Source organism: Carcharhinus amblyrhynchos, chromosome 5 (genome assembly GCF_965287045.1).
Source record: "Carcharhinus amblyrhynchos chromosome 5, sCarAmb.v2.hapA, whole genome shotgun sequence".
In the NCBI taxonomy this organism is placed as follows: domain Eukaryota; kingdom Metazoa; phylum Chordata; class Chondrichthyes; order Carcharhiniformes; family Carcharhinidae; genus Carcharhinus; species Carcharhinus amblyrhynchos.
The window spans coordinates 43,952,935-43,970,839 of record NC_137328.1 but is presented as its reverse complement, the minus strand read 5'-3'; the positions used below and the strand labels follow the sequence as shown (position 1 = coordinate 43,970,839).

The 17,905-nt window shown below is 42.8% G+C and overlaps 1 protein-coding gene across 2 annotated transcripts in view; it reads right to left on the bottom strand.

Moving 5' to 3' along the window:
- Window positions 1-862: 862 nt before the first annotated feature.
- pum3 (pumilio RNA-binding family member 3) overlaps window positions 863-17,905 on the bottom strand; it is a 51,591-nt gene continuing 34,548 nt past the window's right edge. For both annotated transcript variants that reach the window (XM_080188705.1, XM_080188706.1), the window contains exons 15-18: window positions 16,578-16,800; window positions 8,763-8,850; window positions 7,972-8,062; window positions 863-5,484 (exon numbers count right to left, since the gene is read on the bottom strand). In XM_080188705.1, coding sequence (XP_080044831.1) covers window positions 5,352-5,484; window positions 7,972-8,062; window positions 8,763-8,850; window positions 16,578-16,800 — 535 coding nt within the window. In that variant the 3' untranslated portion in view covers window positions 863-5,351. The remainder of the gene's footprint in view (window positions 5,485-7,971; window positions 8,063-8,762; window positions 8,851-16,577; window positions 16,801-17,905) is intronic.

Here is a 17,905-nt window from a genome sequence, read left to right as displayed (position 1 = left end):
TGTATAAACAACACATCTTGCAGACCATTTGCTTTTTATAACGTGGGCCTCTTACATTCCTGCAGGATGTGGTGTATGCTTCACTGCACATCACATCTCTGATGTTATCTCTACATTACAGGCAGTCTTTTTATTATCCCTAATTATTGCTGTGTTAGCAGCATCGAACCTTATGTCCTATGTTTGTGACTAAACTCACAGTTGTTTCCATAAAGTGGGTTATCAATATGCCTAACTATATCCAATCTATTTAACTTCAAGCTATTTCTCTATGCTCTACAAATATATGTGTTAACAACATCTTTACCTATTGCTCACAGGACATTACTGAATCAGATGTATCTTTGTGACAATTGATGACAGATGAGGAGGCTAATTTTCAAAAATATATTTCTTATGAACTGAATTTAAAGTCAACCAACCACCATGGTGGGACATAAACCTATGCCCACAAGGTATTAGCCTAGGCATCTGGATTACTAGTCCACTAACTATGTCATCATCTCCCCCAATTCAGAGAGGCACAGGGTGCAATTTTCCATTATTTGCACAGACCGTAGGTTGAGGCGAGATATTTTGCAGCAGAAATCTCCCAGTGTGGCCCACACTGCTGTGTTGGCAGAGTGGGACCTAATAAGGGGAATGACCCGCCACCCCCAACATGCACTTGTCCCCATGGAGTTTCCCAGAGAGGGCCCCTGGCACAACACCAAGGGGTAGTGCCAGGCCACTGCCCAGCCACGTCCACCTCTCCAGGGTGCTAGACTTACTTCTGTGTCCCTGACAAGTTTCCTTTGCCTGGTTCACATTTCGCAAAATGTCATGCAGCGAAGGGGGAATTTCTAATGTTGGGTGGGGGGGGTGCAGTTTACATACGGCAGAGAAGCCCTTTAATTACATGTTAATTTAGTGAAGCGAGGTGCCTGATCTTTCTGGACAGGAACTTCGGAAGGTAACGAGTGGGCGGGGATCAAAAACAACAAAGCCTCACCAGCAACATTCTCACTTTGAGTCTCACAATATTTGGCACCCACGTCACTGTTTGTGTTCGTGACAAACGTGAGGCGAGAAATCGCAGCAACAGTGCACAGAAATCAGGCAGTTGTGCTAAGGTTGTAAATTAAATGAGTTTAGACCCAGCTGGAACATTGTGTCTAATTCTGGGCACTCTTTGGAAAGAACAAAACAATGTTGGAACAAATACAGAAAAGATTTGCTAGAATGGCGCCAGGGATGAATGATTACAGATACTTGAAAAATTGGAGAAGCTGGGGGGAGTGTTGTGTTTTGAGCAGAGGCAACTCAGAAAAGATTTCGTACAGGAAATTAAAATCATGATGTGGGAGTACCTGGAGAGAAATAGTTTCTGTTGGTTGCAGGGTCAATATGGGAAGGTAGAAATTTCAAATGATTGGCAAGAGAACCAGAGGCAACATACGAATTAGAAGCAGGAATCGGCCACTTGTTCCACCTTTCAACAAGATCACGGCTGATCTAATTTTAACCACAACTCCACATTCCTGCTGACTTTTGATTTCCTTTCACCCCCGGCTTATCAAAAATCTTTCAAAGTCTGCCTTAAAAGATTCAAACACTCTGCCTCAGCCACATTTTGAGCAAGAGAATTCCAAAGACTCTCAACCCTCTGACAGAACAGGTGACCCCTTATTTTTAGATTGACCTGTAGTTCCAGATTCTCCCACAAGAGAGAACATCCCATCAAGTCCTCAACATGAGGAAAGATTGCAAAAAAACAAGCAGCTAAGATTTGGAATACACTGCTGATAGAATGGGAAGTGCAGATTCAACCATAATAGGAACTTACGAGCAGGAGGTGGCCATTCAGGCCCTCAAATCTGCTCCATCATTTAACTAGCTCATTCTCCTCAGCGCCATCTTCCCACACTCTCCCCATATCCCTTAATGTCATTGGTATCTAGAAATCTCTTGTTTGAAAATGGCTGAACTTCCAAAGGAGTCTGGAGTAGAGAATTTCAGAGATTTACCACCCCCTGACTGGAGCAATTCGTTCTCATCGCAGTCTTAAATGGCCTAACTTTTAATCTGTGTCCCCCTAATTCTAGAATCCACCCCACCCCTGCCCAGCCAGGGAAAACAACTTACCACATCTACCCTGTCGAGCCTTGTAAGAATTTTGTACGTTTCAATGAGATCACCTCTTATTCTTCTAAATTTTGGAAAGTTTCTTCCTCAGATAAGGTGACCAAAACTGCACACCGTATCCCAGATGTGGTCTCATCAAGACTGTATGGAACTACAGCAAGACTTTCTTATCCTGTACTCAAATCCCTTTGCAATAAAGGTTGGTACACTATTTGCCTTTCTAATTGCTTGATGCACCTGCATCAAAAGGCAATTGGATTCTTAGATTAGGTAAAATGGCAAAAATATGGGAAACAGCAGGGTAGTAGCATTAACAGGACTATTCTTTGAAGGAACAGTTTTGGTGGGTAGAATTCCCTTCTTCTGTGCTGTACTATTCCAATATTAACAATTCATTTCTGCCCTTTAACTTGTAGAATTGTGACTTGTTGAATTCTCATACACAAGAAAATGCTCCCAATAAATTCTTACCTTGAGAACATTTTATGCCCCATTAAAATGTTACGGCTGCAGTATTGAAAGCAACACAGACCACGGGTACAAATATGACTCTGAATAGTGTTGGGGACAATATCAGCGGTCAGTTTGATAGAGTATAATTATCTCCTTAATGGAGCTGCTTGAAAAATGCATCCCAGTAATGAAAGGTGGTGCGAGTCAAATAAATTCCCACTAAAAGCATGATCCAGTCGAGGCACGTGATACACAATAAAACCAGAAAATGTTGGAAGTTCTCAAGGTCAGACAGCATCTAGGGAACAATGACTCAGCTGAGGGAAAAGGATGGTACATCAGAAGCAATGGCATGAAAGGTTGTATGGTCAGGACAAAAGTGATAGATATGCTTTTCTTCACAACCCCAAACATTCCAAAGGAACAATTTCCTCTGACACGTTTTAGTCCACTCCTACTACAGTTACCACCTTCTTATCGAAACATAAAGTTTAAATATTATTGTCACAAGTAGGCTTTCATTAACACTGCAATGAAGTTACTGTGAAAATCCCCTAGTCAGTACAGTCTGGCATCTGTTGGGGTGTACCAAAGAAGTTAGCATGACCAATACACCTAACCAGCAATCTTCTGGATTTTGGGAGGAAACCCACACAGACACGGAAAACATACAGATTCCACACAGTTACCCAGGCTGGAATTGAACCTGGGTCCCTGGTGCTGAGGCAGCAGTGCTAACCACTGGCGTCCTTGCACTTTCACATCCTCCATCTTCCTCCTCCTCCTAACTACAGGGCTGTCATTTACTCCTTCACAAAATTTACTTGTTCTTTCGAGTTCGTATAGAAATAATACAGTATTCACTGCTGTGATCTCAACATGAAGAAACCAAATCCCAAGATTACGTAATCGTTTTGCTGAACACCTCCATTTATTCCACTAGCCCAAACTCCTGATCACTAGTTCTCTATCTGACTTGCTGCCCTCCTACTCTTCTGATGAAGTTCTAACACTAGCTTGAGGAATAGCACTGTATCTTTCTAGGCCTGCAGCTGTATTTAAACCACTGGAAAGTGGCAACATGGTTTGGTACATGGGATAGGATCCCATACTTCATTCAGAGTGAACAGGTGATCTGCATTTTTGGACTCTAACTAGCTTTCTCTACATCCCTGAACCAGGGGAACCTTCTTGTTTTGCTACTTTCTTTCTCTAATAATTTTCTTCAGCCTCTTCTGCACCCGATTTTGGTTGAGTCTTATCTGCCTTACACCATAACATAACCCACCTTTCCCCAATCATAGATCAGTCCTCAGATAAAAAAAACATGCTTGGAAACCGTTAGCTCACAATATCTCCCAGCTCTGATGAGGTCACCTGTTTCCATCTTCAGGTTATGCTGGAAAGCACTCAAATCAGGCAGCATCTCTATTTAACTCTGCTATTTCTAGGAGCACACTGTGAAGTGCCTGCCATTGTTTGCCTGTAACAGGCCCATAAATATACATTAAAATGCTTGCAGTTTCAATAGATGGATAAATGACTCTGAAAAAAATTTACAAATAACAGAAATTTTAAGTTCACTGAATTGGAGTCCTCAAGGTCAACGGATGTTATACTGGTACATTTTTACATTTGCTACTGTTTTCCGGAGTAGCAAGATCGCTTCTTTAATTACAACCGCCCCCAAGACTATTAGTTCAGTCTCATTCCTGTAAGAGACCTTGAACTCACTACAATCTGGAATGCTGTTTCATGCCCACTTCTGGCTAAATGCAAGAATAATGATGAAATTTCATTCTATTGTCCCAATCTCCCCAAGTGGGTGTGCCTGATACTACACATGACAGCAAATGTGCTCTCCTATATTGAAAAAGGCAGAAACACTTTTGAAAAGCAAGAAGTTGCTTCAAAAACAATTAATTAGTTTCTTGTGATTGAATCACCAAGAGGTTTTCCAGTGAGATCATACTGAACAAAACCCACCCAATGATTAGGGTGAAAACCGCTGCAGAGCGTGTTCAACTTCCATTCCATCAAATAATATAACACAAAATAACAGACCGATGACTACACATCTCACATCAAGAACCATCCAATCAACATTCTAAATAGCCTGTGTGACTTTGGGAGTTAATCTTTTGGAAGCTGAATTTAACTTTGCATTCAGTAACATGACATAACAGGGCAAATAGATAAAATCCACAATATTATTAGAAATAATACCATTTTGGATTGGAAAGACGTGTTGTTGGAAGCTCCAAATGGCATCCCCACTGATAAAGGATGAACGCGAAGGCTTCATTCGAATCTTTCAGGGGACAAGAAAAACACGACTCTCCTTTTTGAAGTTATGTATGCTTAATGAATGCATTTGAAAATATAAAGTAATGGAAAGTGAGAGCTGGATTACAAGCAAAGCTAAGCTTTAATAAAACACAGTCGGAATGCAGAAATGTTTGTTTTTGCACTCAAGTAAATGACATATGTTACATTTATTGAATAAAAAACACAACTTGGTATCCAATATAAAATAGGAAAACATTTTACAAACATGATTCATATTCAAGGCATTAATAGATTTGGGCACTAGTCTCCTTGAGAAGCACCGATTGCTTTCCTTTTCTTAGTCCTCTCAAAGAAATACCAGCAATTGTAGCCCAGAATTCAGCCATGCGTGTCTTTAATTACAAAATGCAGATTATGTTATGTAATCTACAAGTATTAAACAAGTCAGGTCAGTTTTTACTGAGCTACAATCTTATCTGCTGGCTTCACAAGTCAGTCATTTTCTCTAACAACATTTCTATGCCCTTCACGTTTTCCATCTTCTTTAATTTTGGAATGAGGCTCTTTAAACCTTTTTTTACTTTCTTGACTGCATCCTCCTCTTTACTCTGAAGAAGACTGGAACAGAAAGAAAAATATATTAAATACCATACTTAAAACAATATAGCATGATTTCAAACTGAGGCTGAGCTTCAGGAAATGAACTGTCTTTCAGAATTTTAATAGCACGAACAGAAACCTATCAAATTGTAACTGAACGAGCACACAGCAAGGTTTATTTAAAACCAGACTTGATCTTTTACCCAGAAAATCGTCACTTCTCAACACTATGAAATGTCATGGTCCAATATAAAAACTCCTTTGTACTGAAGTGAATGAGACTATTAAACCTCAAGATGGAGATGTAAAGGCAAAATTTAGACATGATGGCATTACCTTGTAATTTGGCAAGTGAAACGTTTCCCATCACATGCCTGACTTGCGCCTTATAGATGATTGAAATGAGAAGCGAGTCAGTTGCTGCAGAACGCCCAGCATCTTATCTGCCCCAGAACTACGGCAATTATAGGCTCGATACAGTTGTGATTCAAGTTAACAAGGCCCACTAGGACGTTGATTCATTATATAAAGGGGAAAGTGGCCATCCAAACAGTTTTAGTGTGCTCGACACATCCTTCCCATTCCTTTCAAACAAAACTTTTGGACCCTCATTCAAATGTATTCGACCCTTTGACCCTTTTCCCCATCTCCAATCAGAATACTCACTATCCAGTATCTTTCAGAGTTCTCTGAAACACCTCAGCATTCTTTTCGAGCTATAGGAACTTGAGCACACTCCCTCCCCTCAGAATCAAATATTTCCTACTCTACCACTGAAACAGTAGACATCCTTGCACACCAGTCACTGAAAGCAAGCATGTAGGAAGGCAAATGGTACGTTGGCTCTCATTGCAAGAGGATTTGAGTAGAAGAGTAGAGGAGCAAGGGTGTCTTACTGCAGTTATACAGGGCCTTAGAATCATAGAAAGCCTACACTGCAGAAAGAGGCCACTGGGCCCATCGAGCCTGCTCCAACCACAATCCCACCCAGGCCCCACTCCCTTATCCCAACATATTTACCCACTAATCCCTCGAACCTACACATCTCAGGACACTAAGGGGCAATTTTAGCCTGGCCAATCAACCTAATCCGCACATCTTTCGACTGTGGGAGGAAAGCTGAACACCTAGAGGAAACCCACGTAGACATGACGAGAATGTGCAAACTCCGCACAGATAGTGACCTAAGCCAGGAATTGAACCCAGGTCCCTGAAATTGTGAAGCAGCAGTGCTAACCACTGTGCTACTGTGCCGCCCTGCCCCATCACAGGCTTTGATGAGATGACACCTTAAGTATTGTGTGCAGTTTTGGTCTCCTTACCTAATACTTGCTGTAGAGCATGTTGACCAAGGATTGAAAAGAGGCAGCTAAAGTCTGCAGACTGTACTTGATCTGCAGTAACCTGAAGCTTGAAACTGGCTTGAACTGGTTAAGTTTACTTAGTTACAAAGCAAGTGTTGTAAGGCATAAGCCCTTATTTAGCCAGAGAGTAATGAGGTAATCCTACCATGGGCCTTGGGCATGGGCCAATGAGGGGGAAAATATGCAATAAGGAAATTTGAACCAAAAACGAAGAGGCAGCATATCTTGGAAGAGATAAAGAACAGGCTAAGGAGTGAAGACTCCCACATCAGCTGCAGCGAAATTCCAGAGACTAATCGTGGAGAAGAGGAAAACCATATGTCAGAAGACACCTGGCCAGTGTAGCTCTTTTTCTCAGGTAATATCTCACATATTTTGTGATTACTCAGGAATTGCCATGGAAACCAACAGGAGTGCATTTTACACTGCATAGTTTTGGTACAAACTGCATGCTTATGTTGTACACTGCCGAACAACAATAAGTAATAAAGTGGATTACTAATAGATACAGGACTGCCTCCTCTTTCTTTTGTTTGTGCTGAGCTGATAATCGTTGCCAGTAACAAGGACAACAAGAGAATGCAGCAAAGGCTCACCAGACTGATTGCTGGAATGGCAGAATTATTGTACAGGGAGAGCTAAGGTCAATGAGGCCTACAATCATTGGAGTTCAGAAGAATGAAAGCGGATGTCATTGAAATGTTTTAAAATTCAGGCAGAGCTGGGAAGACTGGATGAAGGGATAATGTTTTCCCTGGCTGGGAGTGCGGGGGCCTAGAACAAGGGGTCACAGTCTCAAGATGCAGTGCAGGCCATTTGAGACTAAGACAAGGAGAAACTTTTTCAGAGGATGAACCACCAGTGGAATTCTCTACAACAGCAGGCTGTGGAGGCCAAGTCACTGAATATATTTATAGACATGAAAGGCATCATGGGATATGGGCAGAAAGCACCAGCATGCTTTGAGGTAGAGGATTAACCATAATCATACTGAACGGCGGAGCACGCTCAAGAGACCAAATGACCTCCACTTGCCCCTATTTCTATGCTTCTACACACAATTGTGGTGTACCTCTTTATTTGATAATGCATATATATCTACAATAAAATCACAACAATGAATTAAGAGTTCAATACTTACCAGCAAAGAACAATAGCTCCACGGTTTACCTGCACCCAGGTCTTGAGTTTCTCAATCCCAACATGCTCAACTAATGTTCTTGCAAAGCATTCTGTAATAGTTAAAAACCATTCAGATAATTTTCTACAACATTTTGTTGTTGGCTCTTAAGATTTTATATCTTATTCTGGAGCAGTTACATTTCACCTACAGCAAACAATTTTTCCATATTAGTGCAACAGCACAATTGATCCTCAAACAACATAATTTACTTTGATAAGTATGACAAGGACATAAATAGAACTGCCGAAGCAGGTCATGACAGAGAATTCAATGATTAATCTGTTGGCCACCATGACGCTTTTTAGAATGTTATTGCAAATAAAATTACCCGTCAGCATAATCTAATTTGGTTTTTACGGGTTGAAAAGCGTGCAAAGTTACTTCCAAAAAAAAGTTATTCTTAAAAATGCCTGAATGTCACTGCACATAATCAGAATGTGTACTCTACTGATAGATAAGATTAAGTCCAGTTTAAATTTCAAATACTCGCCACTGGAAAACATAAATGCCGATATATTTTTCAGTGCCCTTCAAGTTTTTGCCTGTGCTACTTTATGTTTACTTCAAGCAAGTGTACGTGACCTACCTGGGTGATGGGGAGTGGAATATTACAACATCTTTTACCGTGTCTCAACATCCGAAGCACATCTTTAAACACAATGAATTGAACTCAGCCCTCCCTCTAAAGTGATAACGTTTTAGTTTAGCCCAAGCTAAAAACGTGCTCAGAAATTAATGATCACTCCTACCTGGCTTTCCAAGTTCTTTCATCTTTCCATCTTGCTCTATTAACCATTTAAGAACTAGGTGGCCTGCAGGGTGCTCTGCTATGTGGAGCTACAAACAGGAAAGGGGAAAAGTAAACACATTTCAGGTATGATCTATTATCATCAATTTGTTCAGCTTAGTTCCATAATAACTGAATTACAAAAAGAAAAAAATTAACATTTGTAAAAGGGATCTTAATATTTAAAATAATATTTACTAAAATAGTAGTACTTTTGCATATTATGGAACTGGTCACTTCCCTGATTTGTTGTGGTAAACGCTTTGATCAAAGTAAAGTATGACAAAAGAATAGATTCCCAACAGAGTAAACTCCTTCAATGGCTTAATTATAGTCAAACTTCTGATATCTGGTAGTTCACTAATTTTGTATCAATTCATCAGATTACATCATGCCATTACATACATTTTTAGATAGGTGAATTTTAAGATGAATATCAAGTTAGGATCCCTTATCAAGGGATAACTGCACTAAAGAACACTTGACACCACACATCCTTGCAAACTACCATCCTACTGCTAATCTCCCTCTTCTCTCCAAAGACCTTGAACATGTCAACACCTCATATTTCCCTCAATTCTATATTTGAATCCCTTCAATCAGGTATCCTCCCATCACAATACATTCAGCTCTCATCAAAATCACAAATGATATTCTGCAAGACTGTGAAAAGGTAAAGGGTCCCTCCTCATCCAGATGCAACCTTTGGCACAGTTGACCACACCATCCTCCTCTTTCGCCTCTCCACTGTCATCCTGCTGGTTCCATTCTTATTTAATCATTACCAGAGAATCTCTCGCAATGGCTTTTCTTGCTGCCCCTGCACCATTAGCCCTTCAAAAGCACAGCATTAGTATTCACACGAATGCTGACAACACTCGGCACCAGCTTGTAACTCTTCCATCATTGCTAAATTATCTAACAGCTTATCTGATATCCAGAACTGATGAACAGAAATTTTCTATTAAATTAATTGGGAACAACTTAGCCATTGTTTTTCAGGTCCCATTCCCTTGTTACTGACTCTATCCCTCTCCCTGACATCATAAAATCTACGGCATGGAGACAGGCCCTTCAGCCCAAACTGGTCCACACCAACCAAAATGTCCACCTAAGCTAACTCCATCTGCCTGCACTTGGCCCATATCCCTCTAAACCTTTCTGATCTATATATATGTCCAAATGCCTTTTAAATGTTGTCAATGTCCCTGCCTCAACCACTTCCTCCAGCCGCTCATTCCACATACGTACCAGCCTCTATGTAAAAAAGTTGCTCCTCAGGTACCCATTCATTCTCTCCTCTCAAGTTAAACCAAGGCCCTCTAGTTCTTAATTTCCCAACCCTGGAAAAAGACCGAGTACATTCACCCTATCCATGCTTCTCATGATCTTACACACCTCTATAAGATCACCCTTCAGTGATAACCAATAGTGTTACATCACAGATGGGAATGTGGGGTGGGGGGTGGGGTGGCGGGAGAGAGAGAGAGAGAGATGAGAATGCCCCATTGGAAGCCCCATGAAATTGAGCAACCCTCCCCTAAGGTTTGGTAGCCTCCAGAACTCCCTCCCCCAACTAGGCTTCTCTTCTTCCCACCACCCCAAGGGTATTCCATAATCTCCCCACCCTGGAATCCTTGAATGCACCTCAGTCTCCCGTGCTTGGACTTGGTCTTGGGCATACATAAGAACATAAGAAATAGGAGCAGGAGTAGGCCATCTAGCCCTTCGAGCCTGCCCCGCCATTCAATAAGATCATGGCTGATCTGTTGTGGCTCAGTTCCACTTTCCCGCCCTCTCCCCATAACCCTTAATCCCCTCTCTTATCAAGAACCCATCAACCCGCTTCTTAAAAATATTTAGCGAGGCAGCCTCCACCACTTCAACGGGCAGAGAATTCCAGAGATTCACCACCCTTTGAGTGAAGAAGTTCCTCCTCAACTCCGTTCTAAACCGCCTCCCCTTTATCTTGAGGCTGTGCCCCCTAGTCCTACTGTCTTTTTTGAGCGGGAAGAGTCTCTCCACCTCTATCCTATCCATCCCATTCATCATCTTATACGTCTCAATGAGATCTCCCCTCATTCTTCTAAACTCTAACGAGTACAAGCCTAGTTTATTCAGCCTCTCCTCATAGCTCAATCCCCTCAACTCCGGTATCAGCCTAGTAAACCTCCTCTGCACTCCCTCCAGGGCCAAAATATCCTTGCGCAGGTGCGGCGCCCAAAACTGCACACAGTACTCCAGCTGCGGCCTCACCAATGCCCTATACAGCTGCAGCAAGACCTCCCTACTTTTATATTCAATCCCCCTCGCTATGAAGGCCAGCATCCCATTCGCCTTCCTGACCACCTGCTGCACCTGCAAGCTGGGTTTTTGCGACTCATGCACAAGGACCCCGAGGTCCCTCTGCACCGTCGCCTGCTGCAGTTTTTCGCCCCGTAAGTAATAGTCCTTCCTACCATTCTTCCTACCAAAGTGGACCACCTCACACTTGCCAACATTAAATTCCATTTGCCATTTCCTGGCCCATTCGCCCAGCCTATCTAGATCCTTCTGCAGATTCTCCACACCCTCCGCACAATTTGCCTTTCCCCCAATCTTGGTGTCATCAGCAAATTTCGACACCCTGCACTCGGTTCCCTCCTCCAGATCATCTATATAAATGGTAAATAGCTGAGGCCCCAGCACCGACCCCTGGGGCACCCCACTAATCACCAACCGCCAATCCGAATAGCACCCATTGACCCCCACTCTCTGCCTCCTATTTGACAACCAATCCTCTATCCACGCTAACACCCTACCCCCAACTCCATGTCCCCTGACCTTCTGCAATAACCTCTTGTGAGGTACCTTGTCAAACGCCTTCTGGAAATCCAGAAAGACCACATCCACCGGCTCTCCTCTATCCACTGCCCTAGACACATCCTCATAGAACTCCAGTAAATTTGTCAGACACGACTTCCCTTCAATGAAACCGTGTTGCGTCCGCCCTATCAAGCAATTCCCTTCAAGATGCCTCGCAATTTCCTCCTTAATGACGGATTCTAACATTTTACCTACCACAGACGTTAAACTAACCGGCCTATAATTCCCCGCCTTTTGCCTGGCACCCTTCTTAAACAACGGCGTAACATTAGCCGTTTTCCAATCTTCCGGCACTTCCCCGGAATCCAGCGACGTCTGGAAAATAACCACCAAGGCATCCACTATAACCTCCGCCATTTCTTTCAGAACCCTTGGATGCATTCCATCCGGTCCTGATGACTTGTCCACAATCAGCCCCTCCAGTCTGTCGAGCACCACCTCTCTAGTAACAGTAATGTCATTAAGACCCTCCATTCCTACCACCTTTCCATCGCTAACACCCGGCAAATTATTCACGTCCTCCTCCGTGAAGACAGAAACAAAAAAGTTATTCAAAGACCTTAGCCATATCCCCATCCCCTACCACTAGCTCCCCTTTCTCATCCTCTAAAGGACCAATGTTCACCCTAGCCAGCCTCTTCCTTTTTATATATTTATAAAAACTCTTGCTATCCTTTTTTATATTAAGTGCTAGCCCAGCCTCATAGCTTCTCCTACCCTCCTTTATCAACTTCTTTGTCAATCTTTGTTGACATTTAAACCTTTCCCAATCCTCTTCTCGCCCACTGCTCTTAACTACTCTAAATTCCTCCGCTTTTAATTTAACACTTTCCTTCACCTCCTTCGTTATCCACGGCTTATTACCTCTCTTCCTACTGTCCTTTTTAACCATCGGAATAAATTTCTGCTGAGCACCAAGAAAGATCTCCTTAAAGATCCTCCACTGCTCCTCAGCAGACCTACCTTCCAACGCACTCCCCCAGTCCACATTCGCCAATTCTTCTCTCATCCTACCATACTCCCCTCTATTCAAACAAAGGACGCGTGTCCGGGAACCCACTTTCTCCTCCTCCATCTGCACCAGGAACTCCACCATACAATGATCACTCTCTCCAAGAGGATCCTTCACCGCAAGGTCCCTAATTCTACCCGCCTCATTACATAGCACCAGATCCAAGATAGCTCGCTCCCTCGTCGGCTCCAACACACACTGTTCAAGGAAATTATCCCGGCAGCATTCCAAGAACTCCTCCTCGAGCCCACCTCGTCCAACATGGGTCGACCAATCAACATGCAGATTGAAATCTCCCATAACTACTGCCGTCCCATTCCTGCACGCCGCACTTATTTGCGTGTTAACAGCCCGCCCCACCTCCAGATCATTATTCGGGGGCCTATAGACGACACCCACCAGCGTCTTCCTCCCTTTGCTGTTCCTCATCTCCACCCACAACGATTCCACGTTCTGCTCTTTGGCTCCGATATCATCCTTTGCTACCACCTTGATACTATCCTTAATCAGCAGAGCTACGCCACCCCCTCTTTCCTCCTGCCTATCCTTCCTAAACACTTGATAGCCCTGTACATTCATCTCCCAGTCCCTGTCACCTTGCAGCCACGTCTCTGTAATGGCCACCAGATCGTATCCATTTGTGTCGATCTGCGCCACCAGCTCATCCACTTTATTCCGAATGCTTCGTGCATTCAGATAAAGCGCTTTCATCCCAGCCTTCACCTGGACCCTATTTGCCGTAACGCCACCAATTGGGACATCCTTGGCCTCTTCCCTTACCTGTACCCTATCCTTAACGTTAGACCTCGTAGCGTCACCTACCCTCGCACCCTCCCCCCCCCTAATTAGTTTAAAGCCCTGTCTACAGTCCTCTTTACTCGATTCGCCAACACTCTGGTCCCAGCACGGTTCAGACCAACCCCATCCCGCCCGAACAAGTCCCACCTACCCCAATACTGGTGCCAATGCCCCAGAAATTCGAACCCATTCCTCCCACACCAATCCCTGAGCCACCCATTCACTTCCTTTATCCTGTCAACCCTACGCCCGTCTGCACTCAGTTCAGGCAGTAGCCCAGAGACGACCACCTTGTCGGTTCTACTTTTTAATTCCATTCCCAGCTTCTCATACTCCCTCCCCAGATCCTCAGTCCGCACTTTGCCTACGTCGCTGGCACCCACATGTACTACAACGACCGGGTTCTCACCCTCCCACTCCAGGTTCCTCTGCAGCCCAGCTGCGACATCCTGTACCTGAGCACCAGGCAGACAACACACCCTTCTGTGCACTTTGTCATTGTGACAAAGGACAGTGTCAATACTCTTCACCCCACTATCTCCAATCACTACTACGTTCCTTTTCCCCTTCTCTTTGCCTATGTCCTGCTGCATCACTGTACCGTGTGCAGTTTGCTCACCAACCTCACCTGCCTCGTCCTCTTCCAGACTGGAAGCAAGAACCTCAAACCTGTTATGCAGATTAAGAGGCTGAGGCCTCCGCTCCTCACCCCCCTTCCTCCTCCCAGCAGCCCCCTTTTGTCCCTGACCCTTAGATTTAGCCAGTCTAGGGGCACCCTCTCTCCCCCTGATGAGCCTCAGTGTCTGTAGCTCAGAGGCCAGCTCATCCACCTTGAGCTGGAGCTCTTCCAGCAACCTGCACTTACTGCAGACATGGTCACTGGGAAGGACCCTGGGGTCCGCCAGTTCCCACATCATTCAGAAACCACACATCACATGCCCCTCCATTATTCACTGTAATTTTTTATGGGGAAAAATTTTTTTTCCTTGTTTCTTGCTGTAGTAGTTTTGAAAAAATTTTTTTTTCCCTTGTTTTTTTTCAAACAAACTCACCTGGCCTTTTTCCTTCAAGCCCTTTTTGATATTAAGCCCTATTAACTCACTCTGCTTCCCACTCACTCCGCTGCCCGCTCAGACGCTGCCCGCTGTCTACACCAGGCCTCCTTTTAAACCTGGCGCTGATTTAAAGCAGGCTGGTCCACAAATGCCTTTTCACCACACCCTCAGAATTCTTAAAGCAGTAAATACAATAAATAAATGCTTTAAACAGTTCTACAAAGAGTAAAGTGCTTTAAACTTATTTTAAACAGGTTTTTAACAGGTAAAATCTTAGCTCTCTCAAACATCCTACAGTATTTCATCTTTTATCCACTGGAACACCGCAGGACTTGTGAGCTGCCAGCCAGATTGGTCAGCAGCTTTCTAAGATGGGACGTTTCCTTGCGTGAGAGGTGGAAGTCCTGTCTGAAGGCACTTGATACTCATTCAAGTATGAAATGGCTGTGGGAGTACTTGTGAGTCAGTAGTAGTGTTTCTTGTGAACTCAGTGGTGGGAAGAGAGACCCTGCCTCTGAAAAATTCAGGCCCATGTTTTTGTTAACTTTAGACTCACCTATTCCAATCGCATTTCTAGTTGACATCTCAAACCTACAGACACACAGGTCTACTGCCCTCATCTTAGTCACCGCAAGTCCCATTACTTATTAACCTAGTCAAACACCATCTTGATTCATAAAAATTGTCATTCTTGTTTTCAAATCTCTCAAAGGCTGTGTCCCTTCCTAGCTCTAATCTCCTCTGGCCCTCACAACTTATATCTGTGCTCCTCTACCTCTTGAGCACTTCTAGTTGTCTTGTAGAAAAACAACACTTAATTTGGCTTTTTATAAGTTCAACTTCTGGCTCAGTGTCACACTGAATGCCCTGGCAAATCCTTGTGATACTTCAATACATATGACGGAGGTTGAGGGACGACCTGACAGAAGCCTACCAGATTATGAGGAGCACGGACAAAGTGGATAGTCAGAAGCTTTTTTCCACGGTGGAAGAGTCAATTACTAGGGGGCATAGACTTAAAGTGCAAGGGGCAAGGTATTCAAGGCAGGTTTTTTTTTTGAACGGAGGGTGGTAGGTGCCTGAAACTCGCTACTTGAGGTGGTAGTGGAAGCGGATACAATAGCGACTTTTAAGGGGTGTCTTGACAAATGCGTAATTAGGATAGGAATGGAGGGATACAGTCCCCGAAAGGGTCAGGGGTTTTAATTCAGTCAGGCAGCATGGTCAGTGCAGGCTTGGAGGGCCAAAGGGCTTGTTCCTGTGCTGTAATTTTCTTTGTTTATTAAAGGCACTATACAAATATATATTGTTATTGGTATAAGCTAATTGCATAAAATATATATATATACTACATTAAACCCACTGTCTTCCATTAGTCTTTTACATTCAAATATACCTGATCCCCTATTTTGAATGCAATGGTGTAACAAAACTGACTTACATGTCTTTTCACAATCAAAACTGACTAGCACCTGTACAGTGCAATTATGTTTTGAAAGGGCAAGCCATATTTGATTATTTTGATTGGTGAATTTATCTTTTAAAAAAGCAATATATTGCAAATCTAGAAAGATTTAATCATTTTGGATTCAACCCAGGCAACCATTTGAAAATGAATCTGGCAAAAAGCCACAAAGAAATATTGGGGAAGGGGTGGAGGAAAACATCTTTTGGCATTCTGGTGAAGTCAATTAGTTACGGCAGATTCTTTGTGACAAAACACTGTAAAAATAATTAGTGACAAAACAAAATGGGAAATCCATGCAAAATGAAAAAGCAATTGTTTGCTTGTGTGCAGGAAGAATTGCAGTGAAGAAAGAAATGGTCCCGCATTAGATCTAAAACCAATATGTCCTTTTATGACAAGTTGACCTTAAAAACGTAATGCAGCTTTCTGCATTCAGGATTTACCGATCCAAACTTAGAAAAGGCCAAATTCGGTGCTGTTTTTCTACAGAACAACATAACCTAGTGATTCTAGATGAAGCGAGTTTGATGGCCACATAGATACAAGTCTAAAATAAAACGGTGACTGATTGTACATTACCTCACCATTATTGCCTCCAGGTACAAAATCTTCTGCAGCCAGTTCAACAATCGCATTTATGGCAGGCTGCAAATCACCAAGGGCACAGCCGAGAATATCTGCCACAATGACACTTGTTGCCTTATTCATCACCATTTCACGAGCATTCTCCTGCAGGTATTGCAGCAAACACGGAGAGATGGCCTCCAGCAACTCACGCTGACGAATGTTTGTATCCTTCTTACTGGAACAATAAACAGAAATCTCTGGACTCTTTCTGGGCTTAATTTTGGCAGCAATGCATTGCCAGGACATTAAATGAATTCAACGGAATATATTTTTGCATTTAACTTTTAAATCCTTAAGAAAGCACCACATCAGAATTTGATTATATCCTTTTTCCCCACTCTCAACATTGGGAAACTATGCTTAGGGGCAAAGGATTGGGAAAAAAAATTAGTAAAAAAAACTGAAGCAAAGGCTTGGTATTGTTCTAGTTCAATTCACACACTCAATATAGAACAAAAAAGTCAAGTAAATTCCAGAATCCAAGACCATTTGCCATCAACTTATTCTAGGAATATTAGTACATTTATTCAGTAACAGTAATTAAATTGAAGATAAAGTACTAAAGGTGATAAGGACATCAAGCGTTTGCAAAATCTGTAACCCTGGCCCGAATGCTTGCTGCTCCCCCTCAGATTTTGTTCAAAACTGCCATAATGCTTCTCAATGAATCCACCCTCAATTGTCCATGAGTACCTTAATTTCTAGTCTCTCCTTCCTCAAAAGTTACTTAAGTTGCTGCTATCAACTAAATGCCCACCACTCCCAATTCAAATCCCCTAGTTCAGTTCCTATAACACAACAGAGGAAGTTCATTAGTATCTCTATGCAAACTTTAATAATTGTCGGAAGGATAGTTCATTACAAGGACATCTAAGCTGCGTTCAATCTTATGTTCATTGTAGTAGCCCAACTTCCATCCCGGTTGCAATAAAACATCTCAGACAAGGAGCTAAACAGATCACCTTCCTAACTGTGCTGAGAAATTGCAACATCCCGTATTTAACGATAACAGGATAAGTCAGTTTTTCTGTATGATTGGCGATCTAATAAAATTAAGAACGTATGGCCATGGAAAATTGGATTACCAAGAATGTAACCTTGATAAGGGGGAGAGAAGAGGGCTGTTAATTATAAACACAGCAACAATTTTAGATAGGAGATGATCGTCAATCCTTCTACTCAGGATATGCCGTTTGCTAATAATCCTGAATCTGATTCCTTAAGAAAGCACCTTTGTTAAAAAAATTCATTTATGAAATGTGATCATTGCTGGCCAGGTC